The 21,747-nt window shown below is 42.5% G+C and overlaps 2 protein-coding genes across 4 annotated transcripts in view; both read right to left on the bottom strand.

Annotated features, from left to right (window-relative positions):
• dele1 (DAP3 binding cell death enhancer 1) overlaps positions 1-345 on the bottom strand; it is a 34,973-nt gene extending 34,628 nt beyond the window's left edge. The window contains exon 1 of one of the 2 annotated variants that reach the window (XM_043703117.1): positions 199-345. In XM_043703117.1, the coding sequence (XP_043559052.1) occupies positions 199-229 (31 nt within the window). In that variant the 5' untranslated portion in view covers positions 230-345. The remainder of the gene's footprint in view (positions 1-198) is intronic. The other variant, XM_043703116.1, reaches the window with a different exon arrangement.
• Positions 346-4,788: 4,443 nt separating this feature from the next.
• The window catches only part of pdgfrb (platelet-derived growth factor receptor, beta polypeptide), a 100,346-nt gene continuing 83,387 nt past the window's right edge, over positions 4,789-21,747 (bottom strand). For both annotated transcript variants that reach the window (XM_043703113.1, XM_043703115.1), the window contains exons 17-23: positions 20,939-21,057; positions 17,838-17,960; positions 13,062-13,173; positions 11,968-12,067; positions 11,021-11,126; positions 10,297-10,541; positions 4,789-7,960 (exon numbers count right to left, since the gene is read on the bottom strand). In XM_043703113.1, the coding sequence (XP_043559048.1) occupies positions 7,825-7,960; positions 10,297-10,541; positions 11,021-11,126; positions 11,968-12,067; positions 13,062-13,173; positions 17,838-17,960; positions 20,939-21,057 (941 nt within the window). In that variant the 3' untranslated portion in view covers positions 4,789-7,824. The remainder of the gene's footprint in view (positions 7,961-10,296; positions 10,542-11,020; positions 11,127-11,967; positions 12,068-13,061; positions 13,174-17,837; positions 17,961-20,938; positions 21,058-21,747) is intronic.

Here is a 21,747-nt window from a genome sequence, read left to right as displayed (position 1 = left end):
TGGGGGGGGGGTGGGGAGATAAGGGGGGGGGCATTCACCCGTGGGGGTAAGGGGGTGATTTAATCCCTGGATATTTGCAGTGCGGTGGGGTGCCTATAGACCCAGGAGACTGCATACCGTGTGCACTCACATCGACCCCGAATCCTATCCTAACCCCTCCCTCTCTATCTCCCCCGGGCCTGTCGATCCTGCCCTTACCTCTCCAAGCCGCGGCCTTTATTCTCCACATTCTGCTCGAGCCCGGCCTCCCCTCTCCGCCAATCAGCGGCCGGGCTCACCCGGCGTTGCGTCATCACGCCACATCCGCTCCGCCGTCTTCCCTGCGGACCGTATTCACAGTGACGTCACAGCCCGCCCACCAACATCCGGTCTCTCGACTCCATGATGAAAAGTGGCCTTTTCACACTCCTCTTCTCTCCAAATACCAATGAGTATAGTCCCTTTTCTTTTCTCTCCTCTTTCCCCCCACCCCACAGATGTCACGGCTATACTAAGATTCTCAAGCATTTTCTGTGGTATCCCAATACCTACTTTGTGGTTGTTCACTGTTTTCCCCAATCACAATGTTCAAGTCCCATCTGCTGCAGAGATGTGCAATGTGTTACAGGATGATGAAAAAATACTTTCATACGGGTTCCTGATAAAAACTCATCCAGAAAATACCAAACCCACAGACACCAGGGAAGACTGTTGCATAGTGGTAATGTTATGCCGAGGCCCAAGCTAATGCTTTGAATTTAAATCCCACCGTGGTAGCTGATGGAATTTAAATTCGATTCATAAACCTGGAATTGAAAGCTAGTGACCATCAATTGTTGAATAAACCTATCTAGTTCATGTCTATCTCTTTAGGGAAGAGTTTGTTGCTTGTATTCGCATAAGTATGAATCCAGACCCACATGAACCTGGTTGACTCTTAACTACCACCTAAAAAGGACCTAGCAAGTCATCGTTTCAAAGGACAATTAGGGATTTCCAGAAAATGCTGGCCTTGCCAACAATTCCACATTCTTGTGAAGAGGTTAGAGAACAAATATATAACCCAATTGTGATGTTCGCTTCTGCAATGTTATACGGATTTCTTCAGCTTCAATTGAAAACTTTGAACCATGGTATTCCAATTTTATGTATCTTAAGCACAACAATTACCCAGCAAATTTTTAGAAGTGGAATGTAAATTATTGAAAAATCTGGAATTTTAAAATTGGACTAAAGAGGTAGTGTAAGGTAAGCTAATGGGGCTAAAGGTAGACAAGTGTACTGGCCCTGATGGAATGCATCCCAGGATACTAAAAGAGATGGTGGAGGAAATAGCAAATGCGATCGGGGTAATTTTTCAAAATTTGCTGGACTCTGATAGTGGTCCCAGCAAACTGGAAAACAACAAATGTGATGCCACTGATTGAAAAAGGATATAGACAAAAGGCAGATAACTATAGGGCCGTTAGCTTAACTTCTGCAGTGGGGTAAATGCTTGAATCTATAATCAAGGAAGAAATAATGAGGATCTGCATAGAAATTGTCCCATCACACAGAAGCAGCATGGGTTCATGAAAGGTAGGTCACGTTTAACTAAGTTATCAAAATTCATTGAGGACATTACGAGGGTGGTGGACAACAGGGAACTGATGAATGTGTGTTTCTGGAATTCCAGAAGATATGACACAGTACTGCACAAAAGGCTGATGCATAAGATAAAGGTACATGGTGTAATGGGCAATGTAATAGCTTGGATAGAAGATTGGTTAACTAACAGAAAGCAAAGAGTGGGGATAAATGGGTGTTTTTCTGGTTGGTGATCAATGGCTAGTCATAGTCGTGTCGTGTGCCTCAGGGTTGTATTGGGACTACAATTGTTTACAATTTACATAGATGATTTAGAGTTGGGGATCAAGTGTAGTGTGTCAAAGTTCACAGATGGCCACTGACATGAGTGGTCAAGCAGAGGATACAAAATATGTAGAGGGATATAATTAGGTTACGTGAGTGTGAAAAGGTCTGGCAAATGGAGCACATGTTGGTAAATGTGAGGTCATACATTTTGGTAGGAATAACAATAAAATAGACTATTATTTAAATGGTGAAAAATTGCAGCATGATGCTACATAGAGGGACCTGGTGCCCTTGTGCATGAATCAAAAAAGTTGGTTTTGCAGGTGCAGCAGGTAATAAAGAAGGCAAATAGAATAATGTTCTTCATTGTTAGAGTGATGGAGTTTAAAAATGAAGGGTTATGAGACCACACCTAGAGTACTGTATAGTTTTGGTCTCCTTAGTTGAGAAAGGATATACTTGCAATGGATGAAGTGCAGAGGAGGTTTACTAGATTGATCCCAGAATTGAGAGGATTGGCTTATGAGGAGAGGTTGATTAGATTGGGACGATACCCATTGGTATTTAAAAGAATGAGGGGGATCTTATGGAAACATATAATGAAGGGAATAGATAGGATAGAGGCAGGGAAGTTGTTTCCAATGGTGAGTGAAATTAGAATGAGGGGACATAGCTTCAAAATAAGGGGAAGTAGATTTAGGACTGAGTGGAGGAGGAACTTTTTCCCCCCAAGGGTTTGTGAATCTCTGGAATTCCCTGCCAGTAAAGTAGTTGAGGCCACCTCATTGAATGTTTTTAAGACAAAGATAGATTTTTGAACAGTAAAGGAATTAAGTGTTATGGATGGGGTGAGGGATGGGGGTGAGGGATGGGGGTGAGGGATGGGGGTGGAGGGGTTGGTCAGTGGAACTCAGTCTGTGAAAAGATCAGCCATGATCTTCTTGAATGGCGGAGCAGGCTCAATGGGCCAAATGGCCCACTCCTGCTCCTATATCTTATGTTCTTATGGGGTTTTGTTGTGCTTTTTAAAATTTTGGAATGAAATGACAAAGAACTGTTTTAAAACCAAGTATTTACAAGGATAGCTGCATCTTTTGAAAGCAAGGAATTTGATACCTTTTATGAACCATATTTGTATAGCTGTGAGTTCTAGAAATGTGCAGATAAACTGGGAGCAAAGGGCTATTTACAAGTGAAGCTGACCCAATGTCAATTTGTGTTTGATTACATCCTTGTGAATTAGCTAAGGCCATTTTTACACATTAAAGGTACCAGAAAATACAATCTGCTGTAGTGACAGCTTTTGCTAATGCCTATGGTACCATATTATGATTGAACAAAAGTGCACAAATGGTCATTGCAGAATCAATCTTTACACATCAATTATTTAAGAGAAACAGAAGAAAAGTGCTAGAAAATAACATGTTTATTTAATAGTGAATAAGGTAGATGAAAAGTACATTACTGACCAGCACACATATCTAAATACTTCTCACAATCAACACACATACGCACATTCAGAATTAACATTCAATGTTAAAACTCATTTAAAAATATTGATCTGTACCGTTACTAATAGAGAATATCTGTGTGAACACAATGAAACTTCCCATTTCATACACAGTCATTTTAGGTCATTCATAAATAAACCTAATGCAAGGCAGTTTCATGGAGCACTTTTAAGGTTGATGCAAATAAACCATCAATCTAAATTTGCTCTAGCAGGACCTGAACCTTTGGATGATCTGAAATTTAAGATGACTAGTTAGTGGAGGAGGATAGGATAAAAAGCTATAGTATTAAGCCTGTATTGACACAAACAACAACCCCAATTCTTCAATTGCAATCAATGCTTTTTGTTTGGAGGGTCACACTTAACATAATTCAGCATAATGACTCATGGAATGATGAGGGACACATTTATGGGGAGGGTGTGGGGGAATCTCAGTGAGGCCGACGCATGAAGACTCTATTGAGTTCATTTTTTTCTTTGTTACAATTTCATCTTCTCGCCTGATAACTGACCAAGTTGAGGAAGGCTCACTGGACTTGAAACATTAACTCTACCTTCTTTCCACAGGTGTTGCCAGAACTGCTGCATTTGTCAGGCAATTTCTGTTTTTGCTTCAGATTGACCGTCTACTCAACTGCTGAGCAGGATTCAATCAAACTCCCACTAGGTGGTGTGCTTGGGCAGCTCAAAAGAGTGTTTCCTTGACTGCAGGTTTCTCCTTTTACCCCGAAGCATAAACAAATAGCACAGGTTAATCTGCAAGAAATCTGTAAAAGGGCTATGTCATAAACTGCCACAACTAAAACAATTGACACTAAGGAATTTGTTCCCTTTCCAATTGCCAACAGAAGACAGCAATACTGTAGAATTAACCAATGTCATACTAGGATGGAACAGTTTGAATAGGAAGGTGTGGTAATAAAACTATCAGGATTGCACACAATCAAGGATGGAGATGTTGTGTTAGAATGACATAAGATGCTTCTAATGCCATTCACCAGAGATCAACTTAAGGCGATTCATGAAAGAACCCAAAGCAGCATGAGGGAAACCATTCTTCAGAACTGGAATGCACTGAGAGTGTGGTGGAGGCAGATTCAATTGTGGCTTTTGAAAAAGAATTGGATCATTATCAGAAGAGAAGGTTTTGCAGGGCTAAGGGAAACGTGGAGGACTGATACTGGCTGAGTTGCAATCACAGGAAAACAATCTGGAGAAAATAGATCAAATGGCCACCTTATTCTGAGCTGCAGCTGTTTATAGACAATAGGTGCAGGAGTAGGCCATTCTGCCCTTTGAGCCTACACCACCATTCGATATGATCATGGCTGATCATCCTTAATCAGTATCCTGTTCCTGCCTTATCTCCATAACCCTTGATTCCACTATCCTTGAGAGCTCTATCCAACTCTTTCTTAAATGAATCCAGAGACTGGGCCTCCACTGCCCTCTGGGGTGGAGGGTGAAGAAGTTTCTCCTCATCTCTGTCCAAAATAGTCTACCCCGTATTTTTAAGCTCTTTCTAAATAAAAATACCCTTTGTACCTACTGGAGAAAGGATGTAATTCAATTCCCACCATAACATCAGTCTATTTAAAATGCATGCATGTGCGCGCGCACACACGATCGGTGAAGAAGTTGAATTATTATTGTGACATTTTCAATAAAGTAATGACCATGAAAGATACAATGGCATGTTCGGAAGATGTAAGGATCAATATCAGTGAGACAGTTTTAAACTACAGTTTAGAGAGCCAGATGGTATAGTGAATGAGCACATTGACCTCTCACTCTTGTTTAGATTTGGAACCCAATACTCACTCATGGGACAAGGTAGATTGGGTTGGGATATCTGGTCGGCATGGACGGGTTGGACCGAAGGGTCGGTTTCTGTGCTGTACATCTCTATGACTCTAAGAGCCTTGTGAGACTCAACCCAGTTCTACAGGGTTGTGTACCCATTTTAAAAGACTATCCCTAACTGGACTGAAGGCTGAAATAGACCTTTTTTAATCAGTCAGTGAACCAGAGGTTATGGGAAGAGGCAGGAAAGTGAAGTTGAGGTTTATCAGATCGCATTGAGAAACAGACTCTATGCACTGAATAGCCTATTTCAGCTCCTATGTCTTATGGACAATGGAGAATATCAAAACATAGAAAGAACAAACAGGAGGATGTCATTCAGTTTCCGGTCGTTCAGTTAGATCATGGCTGTTGGGTATGTCTCAAGTGTATCGAGCTACCTTGGTTCCATAAACCCCTAACACTCCTATCCAACAGTATCTACCGGCATGGTGGCCCAGTGGTTAGCACTGTTACCTCACCGCGCCAGGGACTTGGTTTCGATTCCAGCATTGGGCAACTGTGTGTGTGGAGTTTGCATATTCTCTCCTTGTCTGTGTGGGTTTCCTCCCACAACCCAAAGATATGCAGGTTTGGTGGATTGGCCATGGTAAACGCAGGGGGAAGAGGGGAAGGTGCTATTTGGAGGGTCAATGTGAGCTCATTGAGTTGAATGGTGCACTTCCATACTGGAGGGATGCTATGAATCTATCAATCCCAATTTCCAGGTGGAAGCTGAAACCCAGTGCTAGGATAGAGGGAGGTCTAGTCAGTGTCAAATTTCAGTGGAACTATTCTCAAACAGTGCTTGTCGCTGGTGGTGATGGGTGTCTCAACAACATCCTCTCCTTCCACACACAGATGAAACAAATGAAAAAGAACAGCAAATAAGGCAAGTTTAAATCAAGATGCACAGGAAGCTAAAAATAACCAAGTGAGAACAGCCACAGACTAAACTCCAAATAATCGCCAACAAATGCTCACAGAAAAATCAACAATCTTTGAATGGATGTTTTTCCCATTCCTGACTGTTCCCCTGGAAAATGGAATGGAGTTATTTTTGAACAAATGCAATTCTCCAAGAATATACAGTTCAGAAACAGGCCATTCAGCCCAGTGCACCATGCTGGAGTTAATCCTCATCAAAAACTGCTGTTAATCTATCAGCATAATCTTCCAATTCATTTCATTTGCTTCCTTTTCAGCATATCCACACTCCTTAATCATCAACTCTCTTCAGGAATCTTTGGTCCAGGAAAATGAAAATGACCTTTCATCTGCTGAAATCTGAGCCTGCCCTATTTATGGTCTTGGTTATGGTTCTTGATGGTTTAGCTGCGTGAGTTACATTAATACTGTTTCACTTTTCAGGGAGTTTATGTTTAAATCTCCCCTGCATCTCGCACACACAGGCAAGAGCATCTGAAGACATTAACATCATGGAGCAACAAAACTGCAAGTTTTCAAAACAAACAAAATGGCATGACAAAAGTATATGTAAAATATTTGCTTAAAAAAGAAAAAAATAATTCCTTTATATAGTCTCAATTGTGCAAAAATTGCTACTTATAAGGTGAAAATGTAATGGAAAGGAATAATCTCAATAAATGTAGTATAACACAAACTTAATAACTGCTCTGGCTTCTATCTGAATGATGTTGCCCTGAAAATATTTCTACTCTGGTTCAGAACCAGAGTTAGGTCCCACTGTGAAGAAACAAGCCATTCTGAAGACAAATTGCTACTAAAATAGTTAAATGGCATTAAAATAGTTTCTCCTCATTTGGATCAGTGGGTTCAAAGTACTGTATAGTCTGGTCTAATATAAACTGCATAATAGCTCATATTGCGCAGTGACCTCTTCATTGTTTCCATAATATTGTCCTGGGCTGAGCTTTATGTATCTTAACATTGGACAAGCACTCCAATTCAATGCCAAGTTTAAATTTCCCAGATTCCAAAACCAGGGAAGACTGGGATGCACTGGAACTCTCTTAAGAAGATGGATAAATCTCGCTGGAGACACAAAGCCCAGCAAGTGAAGGACTTTGACAGAAAATGCAACCGGACAGGGTTGTATTGGTGGCAAAGCTGCGTTTTAAAAGCTCACAAATTGCAAGAGGAAAGGAGGGTGAGGGACAAATGGAGTTACGTAGTTTGGAGGGGAGAATGAGGGCATTGAAGACAGGCCTGACAGTTTGGAGAAAAGAGGGAAGGGATGAGTTCAGGGAGTGGGAGATGATGCACTCGCTCTTGATTTCAACACGGAGAGACTCTCGGGAAAAACAAGAGGGGGTAGGGCAGGGAGTTGGGAATTTTGTTCAAACGTTGCGACCCAATACAAAATCCTGGTCCGGTGACAATTTCATGTCCAGAGAATAATATGTGAAATGAATGGTCAGATGCACATTTCAGAATCTAATGCATAATTCATGCATGACAGAAATGTTTACAGAAGGGTCTCATTGCGTCTTGAAGATTTTCACATTATTATCCCAATATTGTATACACCGTTTTACCCAAGGGATTGCTTAGGCAATGCATGGAATTGGGATTTTCTCACAGAGTTTGCACTTTAAACGAAGTTGAAAGTTCTGAGGAAGTTCTGCAGTGAAGGCAGTTCCAGAAGGTGAAGGTCACAGGAAACTGTCCTCAACGTCCAGCACAGTAGTGTCAGCTTCAGTGTCCACCTCAAGCTCCTTAGGGTCTTCAGTCACCGGAGCAGAATCACTGGAGTCAGCCGGCTCTCCATTCTCTCCACACACAAGGGAACTGAAAGATGAGAACAGAATGAGCATGTCTCAGTAATCCCTGCTCATTCAGCAATGGAGCTCATGTTTTCTTTTGAATAATAACATTCAAAGGGCCAACACCTGCAAATTTGGGAGATAGACAAGTTTGCAAAGAACAGGAGAGAAAGTATTGGTTCAGTCAGGAGGCAATAAAGAGAACAGTTCAATGAAAACAACAGCTTATGGCACCTTTGGCACCTTTCACACTCTCACAATATTTTACAGCTAAAGCAGTTGTTCAAGAAGTCAGCTCATGACCTTGTTCTCAAAGGTAAAAAGGCTTGGGCAATAAATGCTGGTTCAGACATGGACACCCACATCCGACAAGTGAATAAAAAATAACACTGTTGTATGATTGGAAACACAATAGCCAATTTGGCATAGCTAGCTCTCATGAATAACAGTATGATAATGACAAAATAATGCATATTTTGCTTGGTGATGTTGGTTGAGAAACCATGATGCCATCAGATCTTTTCCATCAACCTGCAAGAGTCATTGAGGTGTACAGCACGGAACAGACCCTTCGGTCCAACCCGTCCATGCCAACCAGATATCCCAACCCAATCTAGGCCCACCTGCCAGCACCCAGCCCATATCCCTTCAAACCCTTCCTATTCATATACCCGTCCAGATGCCTTTTAGGTGTTGCAATTACACTAGCCTCCACCACTTCCTCTGGCAGCTTATTCCATACACGTACCACCCTCTGCGTGATAAGTTGCCCCGTAAATCTTTTTTATATCTTTCCCCTCTCACCCTAAACCTATTCCCTCTAGTTCTGGGCTCTCTCACCCCAGGGAAAATACTTTGTCTACTTACCCTATCCATACCCCTCATGATTTTGTAAGCCTCTATAAGTTCACCCCTCAGCCTCCGATGCTCCAGGGAAAATAGCCCCAGCCTATTTAACCTCTCCCTATAGCTCAAATCCTCCAACCCCAGCAACATCCTTGTAAATTTTTCCTGAATCCTTTCAAGTTTCATGCCCTTCTGATAGGAAGGAGACCAGAATTGCACGCAATACTCCAAGGCAGACAGTGCAGTGCTTCCTTTGAAGGATGGGGCCACCAGCAGAACAGCATTCCTTCAATCTTGCACTGGAGGGTCAACTGGATTTTCTACAGACGGGCCTGAACTCAATACAGAGGGACCTCGACTACCTGGCATTCGATTATCCAAATATTGGATTATTCGGCAAGATGCAGGTTCCGAGCTTTGCAAAACTAAGTTATCCATCATTCAATTATTTGGCATTCGATTAACCAAACGAAGTACTCTCCACCAGTGTCCTTCAGATAATTGAGGTTCCTCTGTACCTTCAAGCCAAGAGCTGGGACATCCAACTACTAACTTAGCCTGAAAATTACCAAATGAAATATTTGTGGCTGTTTACAATCTTGGTGCTATTTTTGACCCAGAGAGGAATGTTCAACCAAATATTAGTGATGTCATGAAGATTGTGCATTTTACTCCTCTCTCATTGCCCAGCATTGTTCTTGCTTCAGCTCATCTGTTGCTCCATCCCTCTTTCATGTCTTTAATTCTCTGTGCTGGATTACTTTAATGCTCTCCCTGCTGGTATCCCACACTGCTGTCCCTGTCCTAACACATTGAGATTCATTTCACCAACTCTTGTCCTTGATGTTGCACACTGGGTCTTGGAGCAATACCTCAACTTTACCATTTCTTGCTCTTGGCTTTGAATGCCTTCATGATCTTGCCTCTCCCTATCTCTGTAACCTGCTGCAGTCCTGCAAACATCAGATTTACTCCAATCCTGGCCTCCTGACCATTCATAATCTTAATCATCTCCACCATTGGCTGTCATGAATTTCTCCATCCAAAACTGTGGAACCCTCTCCATAAATCTTTCCATCCCTTGACCTCCCTCCCCCTCTCTCTTTCCTCCTTTGAGACATTCCTTCAAAACAATCTCTTTAATCAAGCTTTTGATCAGCTGCCTGAAAATCAGTACACGTATCTTGGTGACAAATTTGTTTCATGATACTCCTTGAAATGCTCTGCTGTGTCAAAGGTGCTGTGCCATTGCAATTTGTTGTTACATGGATAATTAGTGATTAAGATGAAACTGGAATTTACAAAAGTAGTGTGGGGCAAACAGTTTTACTGACAATCACAAAAAAAAGTAGTAGCTATAAATGAGTTTATACAAATAGAGAATGGTACAGCAGAGTGGGAGACAGCATAGGTACATTGGGCTGAATGGTCTCACTTAAGCCTGTTTGAATGTTTGAGTGTTTTATCACCTTGCAATGCTTCAAGGACCTGGTGAACATTGGCATGGTTCTTTACCTTGGCCTTGTTCCTGCAGCAGACTCACTCGGAGAGTTCTCTATTGGACTGCTAGTGTCTGTAGGCACCTCATGGGGCTCAGGGTCCGGCAATGGGATGATGTAGCCGTTATTGGTGCCATTGGGCAGCCCCTCAGTACAGTTGGAGTAGATCACGTTGTCGTTAACTTGGAAGAACTTAGCCCCGGCGCGACCTATGGCTGGGTGATCACCCTTCAGAAAGTCCTGATTAACCTGGGCATATTTCTACAGAAGGTGTGGGAGGACGGGAGAGCAGGGGAGAAGAGAACAACAAACAGAAAATAAATCCGCTTTAAGACACATGATAAATTATACTCTATCTTTCGCCATCAAGGAGATTTTGTCGTTCATAGAATCACTACAGTGTGGAGGAAGGCCATTTGCCCCAACAAATCCACACTGACCTTCGAAAAAACATCCCACCAAGACATGGATTACAGGTTTGGAAGGTGGTGATGGAGGATTCTTGATGAGTTACTGCGGTACATCTTGTAGATGGTACATTGCTGCTACTGTGTGTCAGTGATGGAGGGAGGGAGTGTCGAGGGTGCTGGAGGGAGGCAGTGTCGAGGGTGGCGGATAAGTGCAGATCGAGCAGTTGCTCTGAATTGGATGTCCAATGTAAGAATGATGTCATTACTAGTAAAACTTGCAAGGAAATATTCTAAACATAAAACGTGCATTTCATTCAATATTATTGTTACCTTCTTGTAACCCTCACTGAGCTGGTTTCCCATGTGGGTTACTAAAGTTGAAAATGAAGGTCTTTTCTCAAACTCATCATTCCAACACTTTTGCATGATTTGATATCTGTAAAATAGTTTCAAACACAAGTTATTGTAAGCAAGTCCCAACAGCAACTCTTATAAATTCAGCTTGGAGGTCAGGTTATTGTGAATATTTTTGGACCGTGAGGATGTTATTGTATTCCAAATATACTCTGGGGATGTGGGTGTTACCATCTTTCATTGTCTTGGAGAAAGTGGTAGTGAGCTGCCTTCTCAAACCACTGCAGTTCATGTTGCATACCAAGACCCACAGTGCTGTTAGGAAGGACGTTCCAGGATTTTGACCCAGTGACAATGAAGGAACAGCAATATATTTCCATGTCAGGATGGAGTGTAACTCAGAGGGGAACTTGCACATCTGCTGCCCTTGTCCTTCCAAGTGGTACGGGTTTGAAAAGTGTTGTTTTTCCTTCTGACTATGGATCTCTCCCTCAGTCTCTCCCACCAAAGTATCTGACATTTCCCACTCCCTCAGCTCCCTCTCCTTATGTCTGCCCTTCCCTCAGCCTCCCTTTGAAAAGTCTCATCAGACAGCGCTCTCTCTCTTTCCTTCAACCTCCCACTCACTTAGGCCTCTTTTCCTTAGCTGCTCTGCCCCTCAGCCACCCTCCTGCTGTAGCCTCCCCCTGCAAACTGTGGGGCATTACTCCTCCATAACTCTCCCCCTTTTTCCTACAGCCCACAGGTTTTTAACAAATGGGATATGGTGACATCTCCAGCCCCCCTCTCCCACCCACTCCTTCAGGCTTTCTGTTCCACGTTTGTCAAGCCCAGCAAATCCTGAGGTGCGTTCCCTTGTTCCTAATTGTTAATCTTCCCCATCTAGCCCACACCTGATACAGCAGCTCCTGACTTTTACTCACATTTCATCTGAGGCGTACTGAGGTTTGGGCATTCTGTACCCACGCCTAATGGCATTGTAGAATTGGTCATTGACTGGAAGCTCTGGATACGGTGTCCCACCTTGGAAGGAGATTGAAAGAAAAAAGTCATGATATTAAAAGGGGGGGGCAAGAGTGAGAGAGTGAGGAGAAAGAGGGAGAGAGAGGGGTGAAAGAGAGAGAGAGAGAGAAAGAAAGAAAATGAAGGAATGAGAAAGAAAAGAGTAAAGGAGAGTGGAATGAAGGCAGAAGATAAAGAAGCCATTGTTATTTACAGATCAAAAATTAAATTGACATCACTCATATCGATACAAGGCTCAGTCTAATCATTTGATCTAATTCAGAAAAGCTTTGCATTTATATAATGCCTTTCACAGATTTAGGTTTCTTTGAAGCCCTGAAGCACATCACAAACAACTAAAATTACCAAGAAATCTGGGTACTGCAGCCAATTTGTGTGCAGAAAGAGTCCACAAAAACTGAAGAGACAATTTTCAAAATTTTAAATTCATGCTGGTTGAGGGTTAAAAACCTGTTCAAGCTCCAGGGGAGAATGCCCTTATGATTGTTTGAAATGACAGTGATGGGATTTTCTGAATAGAAGCAGTTTAACCCCCTTTAATCTGGAATCCCCTTTGATGCCAGTGTAGCACTCCCTCAGTCCTGCACTCCATTATGAACTCAGATCTCTGAAGTGGGAAGTAGATTCACACCTTTCGGATTAAGAGAGAGTGCCATCTCCTACACCACCTCGATAATCAATTCATTCCAGTCACTGGATGCATCTGTGGACCTGAGATGGTCATCATCAAAGACCAGAGGAGAACATAGGAACAGGAGGCCATTCAGCCCTCCCCCCAAAGACTGCTGTTCTGTTCAATGGGAACATGGTTGATCTGCAATTTAATTCCAAATGTAGGATTAGGGAGATCTAACACTAATTAAGGCCAGAAGTAAAGTTGCAAAATCGGCCCGAACTCCACTTAACCACTGGAATTTCCCTCACAAATGCTGAAGTGCCTTTTATGAAGAAGTCAGAGAGGGAAGAGAGACATTTGGTTTTGGTGGGTCCTTACCGAGGGTGAAGATCTCCCAGAGCAGGACTGCGTAGGACCAGACATCGCTCAGTGTGGTGTATAGGTTGTTGAAAATGCTCTCCGGTGCCATCCATTTCAGAGGCAAAAAGGTCTGGGAACCAATATAATAAATAGTTACCAACTTGGTGGTTTCTATTTAAACTAACAGTTCATGACAAATACATAATGCAAACGTTAAGTGCAACATTATCCTTTTTTTCATTTGTTCACAGAATTTGGGTATCACTGGCTAGGCCTTTCCCTAAAAGACATTGACAAATCAGATGAGTTTTTCAACAGTAATCAGTAGTGGTGACCATTAGGTGAACCTTTTAATTCCAAAGTTTTTTTGAATTCAAATTTCATTATTTGCCTTAGTGGGATTTGAACACATGTCCACAGAGAATTAATCTGGGGTTCTAGATTCCTAATTGAATGATATGTCTCCCCTGTTCCAAGTGATGGAGTGAATTGACATATTAGGCTAGGGGATAGGTCATTAGAGACACAGTGACAGACATCTAAAGGGATATTTTGGAATACTCAGAATAGGTATGTTCCAATAAAGAAAAAATTGTAGGGGAGGATCCACAATCTAAAGAAGTTGGGAAAACGTCAAATTTCAGGAAAAAACAAAGAAGAGTGGCAGGTCAGAGGACTGGTCAGATTTTAAGGAATAGCAAAGAATAACGAAAGAGTTAATTCGGAGGAAGAAATTAGCTTATGAAAGAAAGGTAGCTAGAATGTAAAAATGGCTTGTAAAAGTTTCTATATGTAATGAAAAGGAAAAGGGTAAATAAAGTGAGTGTTGGATCTCTGGAGAGTGAGAATTTGGAATTAATATAAGATACTAAAGAAATGTCAGCTTAAGTGAGGAAATATTTTTCTTCTGTTTTCACTACTGAGGATGCAAAAAAAATCCACTAATAGATGTTGATAAGGAGTTATGGAAGGAAGACAGGAAGTTAGCAAAATGATAATCATGAGGGAAGCAGCACAAGATGAAGGGATGGAGCTGTAGGCTGATAAGTCTTTGGGTTCAGATAGACTTTATCTTATGGTCTGAAAAGAACTTGCTAATGAGCTGGTAAATGAATTGGTGTCAAGTTATAAATTGCTTTGATTCTTGAAAGGTTCCATCAGACAGGCAATTAGCAAATATTATCCTTCCATTCAAGAAGGGGGGGAACAATAGAAAACTGGAAATGATAGGTCAGTTCATTTCATGCCTGTTGTGGGGAAGGTGTTAAAATTCATTAAGTGTTTATAGTTATGCACTTAGACAAAAAAAAACTCAAGGTAATTGGGAAGAGTTAGCAAAGTTTTGTGAAAGGGAAACCATTTTAAAGTAATTTATTGGAATCCTTTGATGGAATAACATGCGCTGTGGATAAAGGGGAGCCTTTAGATATACTATTCTTAGATTTCCAGAAGGCATTTGATAAGGTGCAACATCAAATGTTACTGTGGATAATAAAAGCTCATGGCGTACAGGTAATGTATTCGCATGGAGCGAAGATTGGCTGGCAGAAAACAGAGTGGAAGCATAGATGGATCTTAGCTTGATTTGCAGGTTGCGACAAGTGGAGTTCCACAGGATTCAGTGCAGGGGGGGCCTCAACTTTTCACAAGTTACAGTTTGATGAGGGAAGCGAAGGCATAGCAGCTGAAGTTGTAGACAACAAGATGGACAGTAAGCTTGTTGTGAAGGAAAGATAAAGAGATTGCAGACAGAAATAGATAGGTTGAGTGAGTGGCCAACAATCTGGCAAACAGAGTATAATGTGGAAAAATGTGAAGTTGTTCCTACTCTGGCAGGAAGATTAAAAGAGCAGAGTGTTACTTAAATAGAGAACGGCTGCAGCATTTCAGGCTACAGCGGGATGAATCACATTAGTAAACAGGCTCAGCATGTAGTCAAGAAATCTAACGGGATGCTATTATTTATTGGAAGTGGAATTGAACAAAAAATTAAGGATCAGTTTTGAAGAAGGGTCTCTGGACCCGAAACATAAACTCTTCTATCTCTCCCCAGATGCTTCCAGACTTGCTGAGTTTTTCCAGTAATCTGTGATTTTTTAAAAATAAAAGTAAGGATGCTGTACTTTATTTAAAAAGCCATGAAGTGGAGGTGCCGGTGTTGGACTGGGGTGGACAAAGTCAGAAGTCACACGACACCAGGTTATCGTCCAACAGCTTTATTTGAAATCACAAGCTTTTGGAGCGCTGCTCCTTCATCAGGTGAAGTCACTTCAACTTGATGAATGGGCAGTGCTCCCAAAGCTTGTGATTTCAAATAAACCTGGTGGACTATAATCTGGTGTCATCTTACTTCTGACTTTATTTAAAAAGGGCATTGGAGAGAGCACATTTCAAATACTGTATGTAGTTTTGGTTTCCTTATTTGAAGGAGGAGGTAATCCTCCCTCACCACCAGACGCCTGGAGGAAGAACGCCTCATCTTCCGCCTCGGAACACTTCAACCCCAGGGCATCAATGTGGATTTCAACAGTTTCCTCATTTCCCCTTCCCCCACTCATCCTAGCTTCTAACCTCCAGCAACTCGATCCCCTGACCTGTCCGGACTTGTCCGACCTGCCCAGCTCCTTTTCCACCTATCCACTCCACCCTCTCCTCCCTGACCTATCACCTTCATCTCCTTCCCCACTGACCTATTGTACTCTAGGCCACTCTCTCCCCACCCCCACCCTCCTCTAGCTTATCTCTCCACGCTTCAGGCTCTCTGCCTTTATTCCTGAAACGTCGATTTTGCCTGTCCTCGGATGCTGCCTGAATTGCTGTGCTCTTCCAGCACCACTGATCCAGAATCTGGTTTCCAGCATCTGCAGTCATTGTTTTTACCTACCTAATCCATTACAGGCAGTCTAGTGGAGATTAACTGGATTGACGTCTGGAATGAGTTGGTTGTCTTAGGAGGGTAGGTTGGACAGGCTGGTGTTGTTTTCACTGGAGAGTAGAAAAGTGAGAGGCGACCTGATTGAAGTGTGTAAGATCCTGAATGGTTTCGATAAGGTGGGTGTGGGAAGAATGCTTACATTTGTGGGTGAGTCCAGAACTAGATATTAAAGGCCTTTTAGGACAGAGATGAGGAGAATTTTTTGGAGATTATGTGACTTCAGAACTCTCTGCTTCAGAAGGCAGCGAAGGCAGAGTAATTGAATATTTTTAAGATGGAAGTGGATAGACTTTGTTTGGCAGAGAATAAAAGGATTCTCAGGATTACATGGAAAGATCAGCCTTAATCTTGCCGAATAGCTGAGCAGGTACAAAGGGGCTGAATGGTCTACTTTTGTCCCTATTTGTAATGTTCTCAAAATTGTTACTCTAGCGAGAGACAGAGAGGAGAAAGAGACAGATGGGGAAGAAGAAAGGGGGAGAGAAAAGATGGAGAGAAAAATGGAGAGAGAAAGAGAGAAGGGAAGAGAAAGAGAGAGAGAAACAGATGGAGAGTATGTATGAGAGATCTGGTGAGAAAGAAAGAAAGGGACAGAGAAAAGGAGAAAGTGAAGACTTACATTTCTATATCACATTTCACTATCTCTGGTCATGTCTGAATGAACAGCAGAGCAAAACACACGAATGTTGGTGAATGATTGATAAATATTTCCCAGCAGTATAATATGCGCATGGTGTCATAAGCCTCAAAAGGGACCAATTAACTCACTGCAATATTACCAGTGTGATGACAGATACACAGAAAAGACCAAATTTGAGTGACTGATCAACAAAGTGATTGATCAGTCAGTGACCTGATGGATTGATTATCAATGGATCACAAATTGAAGAATCACTGGACAGATGGACAAAGCAACAGCAGATTGATGGGAAGGTAACAAGACAGGACTAACAAGACTAACCACCCATTATGGAGCAGTTACATCACAGAAGGAGGTTATTCAGTGACACAGTAATAATGTCCTACCTTTGGACCAGAGGATTGGGTTCAAGTCCCACCTGCTCCAGAGCTGTGTCATAACATCGTTGAATAGGTTGGTTAGAAAATTAGGTTAACAAAGAGATCCTAAAGTCTCTTGCGGCACAGTGGTAGTATCCCTACCTCTGGGTCAGAAGGCCTGGGTTAAAGTTCCAATCACACATGGCCATGTGTAATAACATGTCTGAGCAGGTTGATTGTAACTATGGAGTGGGTTAAGAATCTGGCAAGATGATTGAGAAAGAGAGGCCACAGATTTCAGAAAAAAAATTAAAGTCATTGAGAAGGACCGTCTTGCGGTAAAGTGACAGCATCCCTGCCTGTGGACCGGGAGATCCACCTGCTTCAGAGGTGTGCAATAACATCTCTGAACAGGTTAATTAGAAATACAGGTCAATAAAAATATTCATTCAACTTATCATATCTCAACACAAACTGATGCAAGAAAGATATTCATATGGATCAGAATACTTATACAGACAGAATGTTTCAAGGTTTAAATATTTACACAAAATGTAAAATGACAACCATCTGATGAAGGAGCAGTGCTCCGAAAGCTAGTGCTTCCAAATAAACCTGTTGGACTATAATCTGGTTTTGTGTGATTTTTAACTTTGTACACCCCAGTCCAACACTGGCACCTCCAAATCAAATACTAAATGTGATATTCATACATATGGACAGCAATTCTTACACAGTCCACGATATTTAAACTGGTCATGATATTTACATGGAGTGTGATATTTACACAGATGACAATATTTCATGGTCTGTGATAATGATGCAATTTATGATATTTAAGCAGACGATGAAATACTCACACTGCCTCTTGAAATATAATTGGAATCATTCATTATGTCTCGTGCTAATCCAAAGTCACAGATTTTTGCGAGTTTTCCTTCACAGATCAGTACATTCCTTGCAGCCAAATCCCGATGGACACACTACCAAAACAGAAAAAAACTAAAATCAATCCATCACAACTTCACAATAATACTCCAGGAACCCAGTGATAACACCAGGAACTGGGGGAGGGATTCCCTCTGACAACATCAGGTGTGACAGCCAGGGGATTCCCCATAAACCCAATGATGTCATCAGGATCTGAGATTTGCCAGTGGTGCCCTGCACTCACCTGGCTCACTAACGTCCTTCAGGGAAGGAAATCTGCCATCCTCACTTTGTCTGGCCTCCATGTGACTCCAGACATACAGCAAAATGGCTGACTCTCAACTGCCCTCTGAAATGACCTAGCAAGCCATTCTGTTGTGTCAATCACTATGAAGTTTTAACAAAGAAATGAAACCAGATGAACCACCTGGCACCGACCTAGGTACCGGAAACCCTGCAAAGTCCTGCTGACTAACATCTGGGGTCTAGTGCCAAAATTGGGAGAGCTCTGTCTCACAGACTGATCAAGCAACAGCCTGACAAAGTCATACTCGTAGAATCATACCTTACAGGTAATATCCCAGACACCACCATCACCATCTCTGGATATGTCCTGTCCCATCAGCAGGACAGACTCAGCAGAAATGGCAGTATACAGTTGGGAGGAGTTGACCTGGAGTCCTTAACTCTGACCTCACGAAGTTTCATGGCTCCAGGTTAAACACGGGCATGGAAACCTCTTGCTGATTACCATGTACGATCTGACCTCATCTGATGAGTTAGTGCTCCTCCATGCTGAACAGCACTTGGAGGAAGCACTGAGGGTAGAAAAGGGGCAAAATGTACTCTAGTTGGGGGATTTCAATGTCTAGTACCAAGAGTGGCTCGGAGGCAGTAGTACTGATCGAGCTGGTCAGGTCCTAAAGGATGCATCTGTCAATGACAGTATCGGTAAGAGCGACCACCACAGAGTCCTTGTGGAGACCAAGTCCTGTTTACATTGAGAATACCCTCCATCGTGTTGTGTGGCACTATAGCCATGCCAAATGGGACAGACTTTGAATAGATCTAGCACTTCATAAGAACTTCAGAGATCTAGAACTCAAGACTGAGCATCCATGAGGCACTGTGGGCCATAAACAACAGAAGAATTATACCCCAGCACAATCTGTAACTTCATGGCTCAGCATATCCCCCACATAACCATTACCATCAAGACAGGGGATCAACCCTGGGTCAATGGAATGTACCAGGAGGGCATGCCAGGAGTAGCATCAGGCATACCTGAAGATGAGGTGTTAACCTGGTGAAGCTACCAAACAGAACCATTTGCATGCCAGACAGCATAAGCAACGAGTGATAGACAGAACTAAGCGATCCCACAATCAATGGATCAGATCTAAACTCTGCAATTGTGAATGGTGGTGGCATTTAAATAACTCACTGGAGGAAGCGCCACAAATACTCCCCTCCTCAATAATGGAAGAGCCTAGCACATCAGTGTAAAAGATAAGGCTGAAGCACTCACAGCAATCTTCACCCAGGAGTGCCAAAATGATGATCCATATTGATCTCCTCAGTGGTCCCCAGCGTTACAGATACTAGTCTTCAGCCAACTCAATTCACTCCATGTGATATCAAGAAACTGTTGGAGACACTGGATACTGCAAAGGCTGTGGGCAATGCTGCTGAAGATTTGTCCTCCTGAACGTGTTGCTCCCCTAGCCAAGCTGTAGAGATACAATACTAGTATCTACCTGAAAATGTCAAAAATTAAGAGAAAGCTGATTCCTGAAGAAGGGCTCATGCCCAAAACATCGATTCTCCTGCTCCTTGGATGCTGCCTGACCTGCTGCGCTTTTCCAGCAACACATTTTCAGCAATGTCAAAAATTACTCATATGTCCTAAACACAAAAAGCAGAACAAATCCAACCCGGCCAATTCCCACCCATCAGTCTACTCTCAATCAGTAAAGTGATGGACGGTGTCATCAACAGTGTTATCAAGCAGCACCTGCTCAGCAATAACCTGCTCAGCGATGCCCAGTTTGGATTCCACCTGGGCCACTCAGCTCCTGATCTCATTACAGCCTTGGTTCAAGCATGGACAAAAGAGTTCAATTCCAGAGGTGAGATGAGAGCGACAGCTCTTGACATCAAGGCTGCATTTCACCAAGTGTGGCATCAAAGAGCCCTAGCAAAACTGGAATAAATGGGTGTTGGGGACAAACTTTCTGCTGGAGGGTATCATAGCTGGCACATAGGAAGATGGTTGTTGTTGTTTGAGGTCAGCCATCTGTGACAATGCTACCCATTTAACAAGGTTATGCTGTCCTTGGCTTTTTTCTCAGAGCTGTTATAAAAGCAGTGATTGCAAAAAGTCTGGCTTTGGATGGGTTTTAGGGCCAATTTGAAAAAAAAAACAACAACAGCAACGCCTTGTTAAATGAGCTGCATCATTACACATCTCAACTTCAGGATATCTCTGCAGGAGTTTTTCAGGGTAATGTCCTAGACGCAACCATCTTCAGCTACATCATCAATGATCCTCCCGCCAACTTAAGGTTAGAGTGGGCGTGTTCACCGATGGCTGCACATCGGTGTTCAACATTATTACGTCTGGGCTCAGTGTGTGAAAATAACAGCACAGACTCCATCAAACACATGAGGCTGCAGCAGAAGCAGACACATACAGAAGGGACAGAGAGAAAGAGAGACAGAAAGGAGGAGAGAGAAAGACAGAGAAAGAAACAAAGAGAAAGAGAAAGACAGGGAGAGGGAAAAAGAGAAACAGAGACAGAAACAGAAAAAGAGAGAGAGACACAGACAGACAGAGCAGAAAGAGAAAGACAGAGAAAAAGAGAAAGATGGAGAGAGAAACAGAGACAGACAGGGAGTGAAAGAGAAAGCAAGCAGAAAGATAGACAGAGAGGCAGAGAGCGATACAGAGAAATTTAGAACATAGAAAGACAGTAGACAGGAAAACACAAACAGAAATACAAATGTGGAGACACAGATTTGAATGGCTTACATTTTTCAACGAAAGGAATTCCATTCCTTGTGCCACCTGATAACTGATTCCAACAAGATCCGTGTAGGTCAGAATCGGAGACTCGCTGATCAGTAGCTTATTCTCTGTGACCTCATGCTCTTTCAAAAAAAAGACAGGACTGTGTAAGGTCCTTGCAATCAGCAGACTTTTGCTTCTGAAGAGACACATCAACTTGTGCAAAGTGTAACCAACTAGTTTGAATTCAGCTGCTTGCTGTATATAGGGAGACAGAGTCATAGAGATGTACAGTATGGAAACAGACCCTTCGGTCCAACCCGTTCATGCCGACCAGATATCCCAACCCAATCTAGTCCCACCTGCAAGCACCTGGCCCATATCCCTCCAAACCCTTCCTATTCATATACCCATCCAAAAGCCTCTTAAATGTTGCAATTGTACCAGCCTCCACGACTTCCTCTGGCAGCTCATTCCATACACGTACCACCTCTGTGTGAAAAAGTTGCCCCTTAGGTCTCTTTTATATCTTTACCCTCTCACCCTAAACCTATGCCCTCTTGTTCTGGACACCCCGATCCCAGGGAAAAGATTTTGTCTATTTATCCTATCCATGCCCTTCATAATTTTGTAAGTTCACCCCACAGCCTCCGACGCTCCAGGGAAAACAACCCCAGCCTGTTCAGCCTCTCCCTGTAGCTCAAATCCTCCAAACCTGGCAACATCCTTGTAAATCTTTTCTGAACCCTTTCAAGTTTCACAACATCTTTCCGATAGGAAGGAGACCAGAATTGCATGCAATATTCCAAGAGTGGCCTAACCAATGTCCTGTA

This window comes from Chiloscyllium plagiosum, chromosome 14, assembly GCF_004010195.1.
Source record: "Chiloscyllium plagiosum isolate BGI_BamShark_2017 chromosome 14, ASM401019v2, whole genome shotgun sequence".
Classification (NCBI taxonomy): domain Eukaryota; kingdom Metazoa; phylum Chordata; class Chondrichthyes; order Orectolobiformes; family Hemiscylliidae; genus Chiloscyllium; species Chiloscyllium plagiosum.
This window is presented reverse-complemented; position numbering and strand designations above follow the sequence as displayed.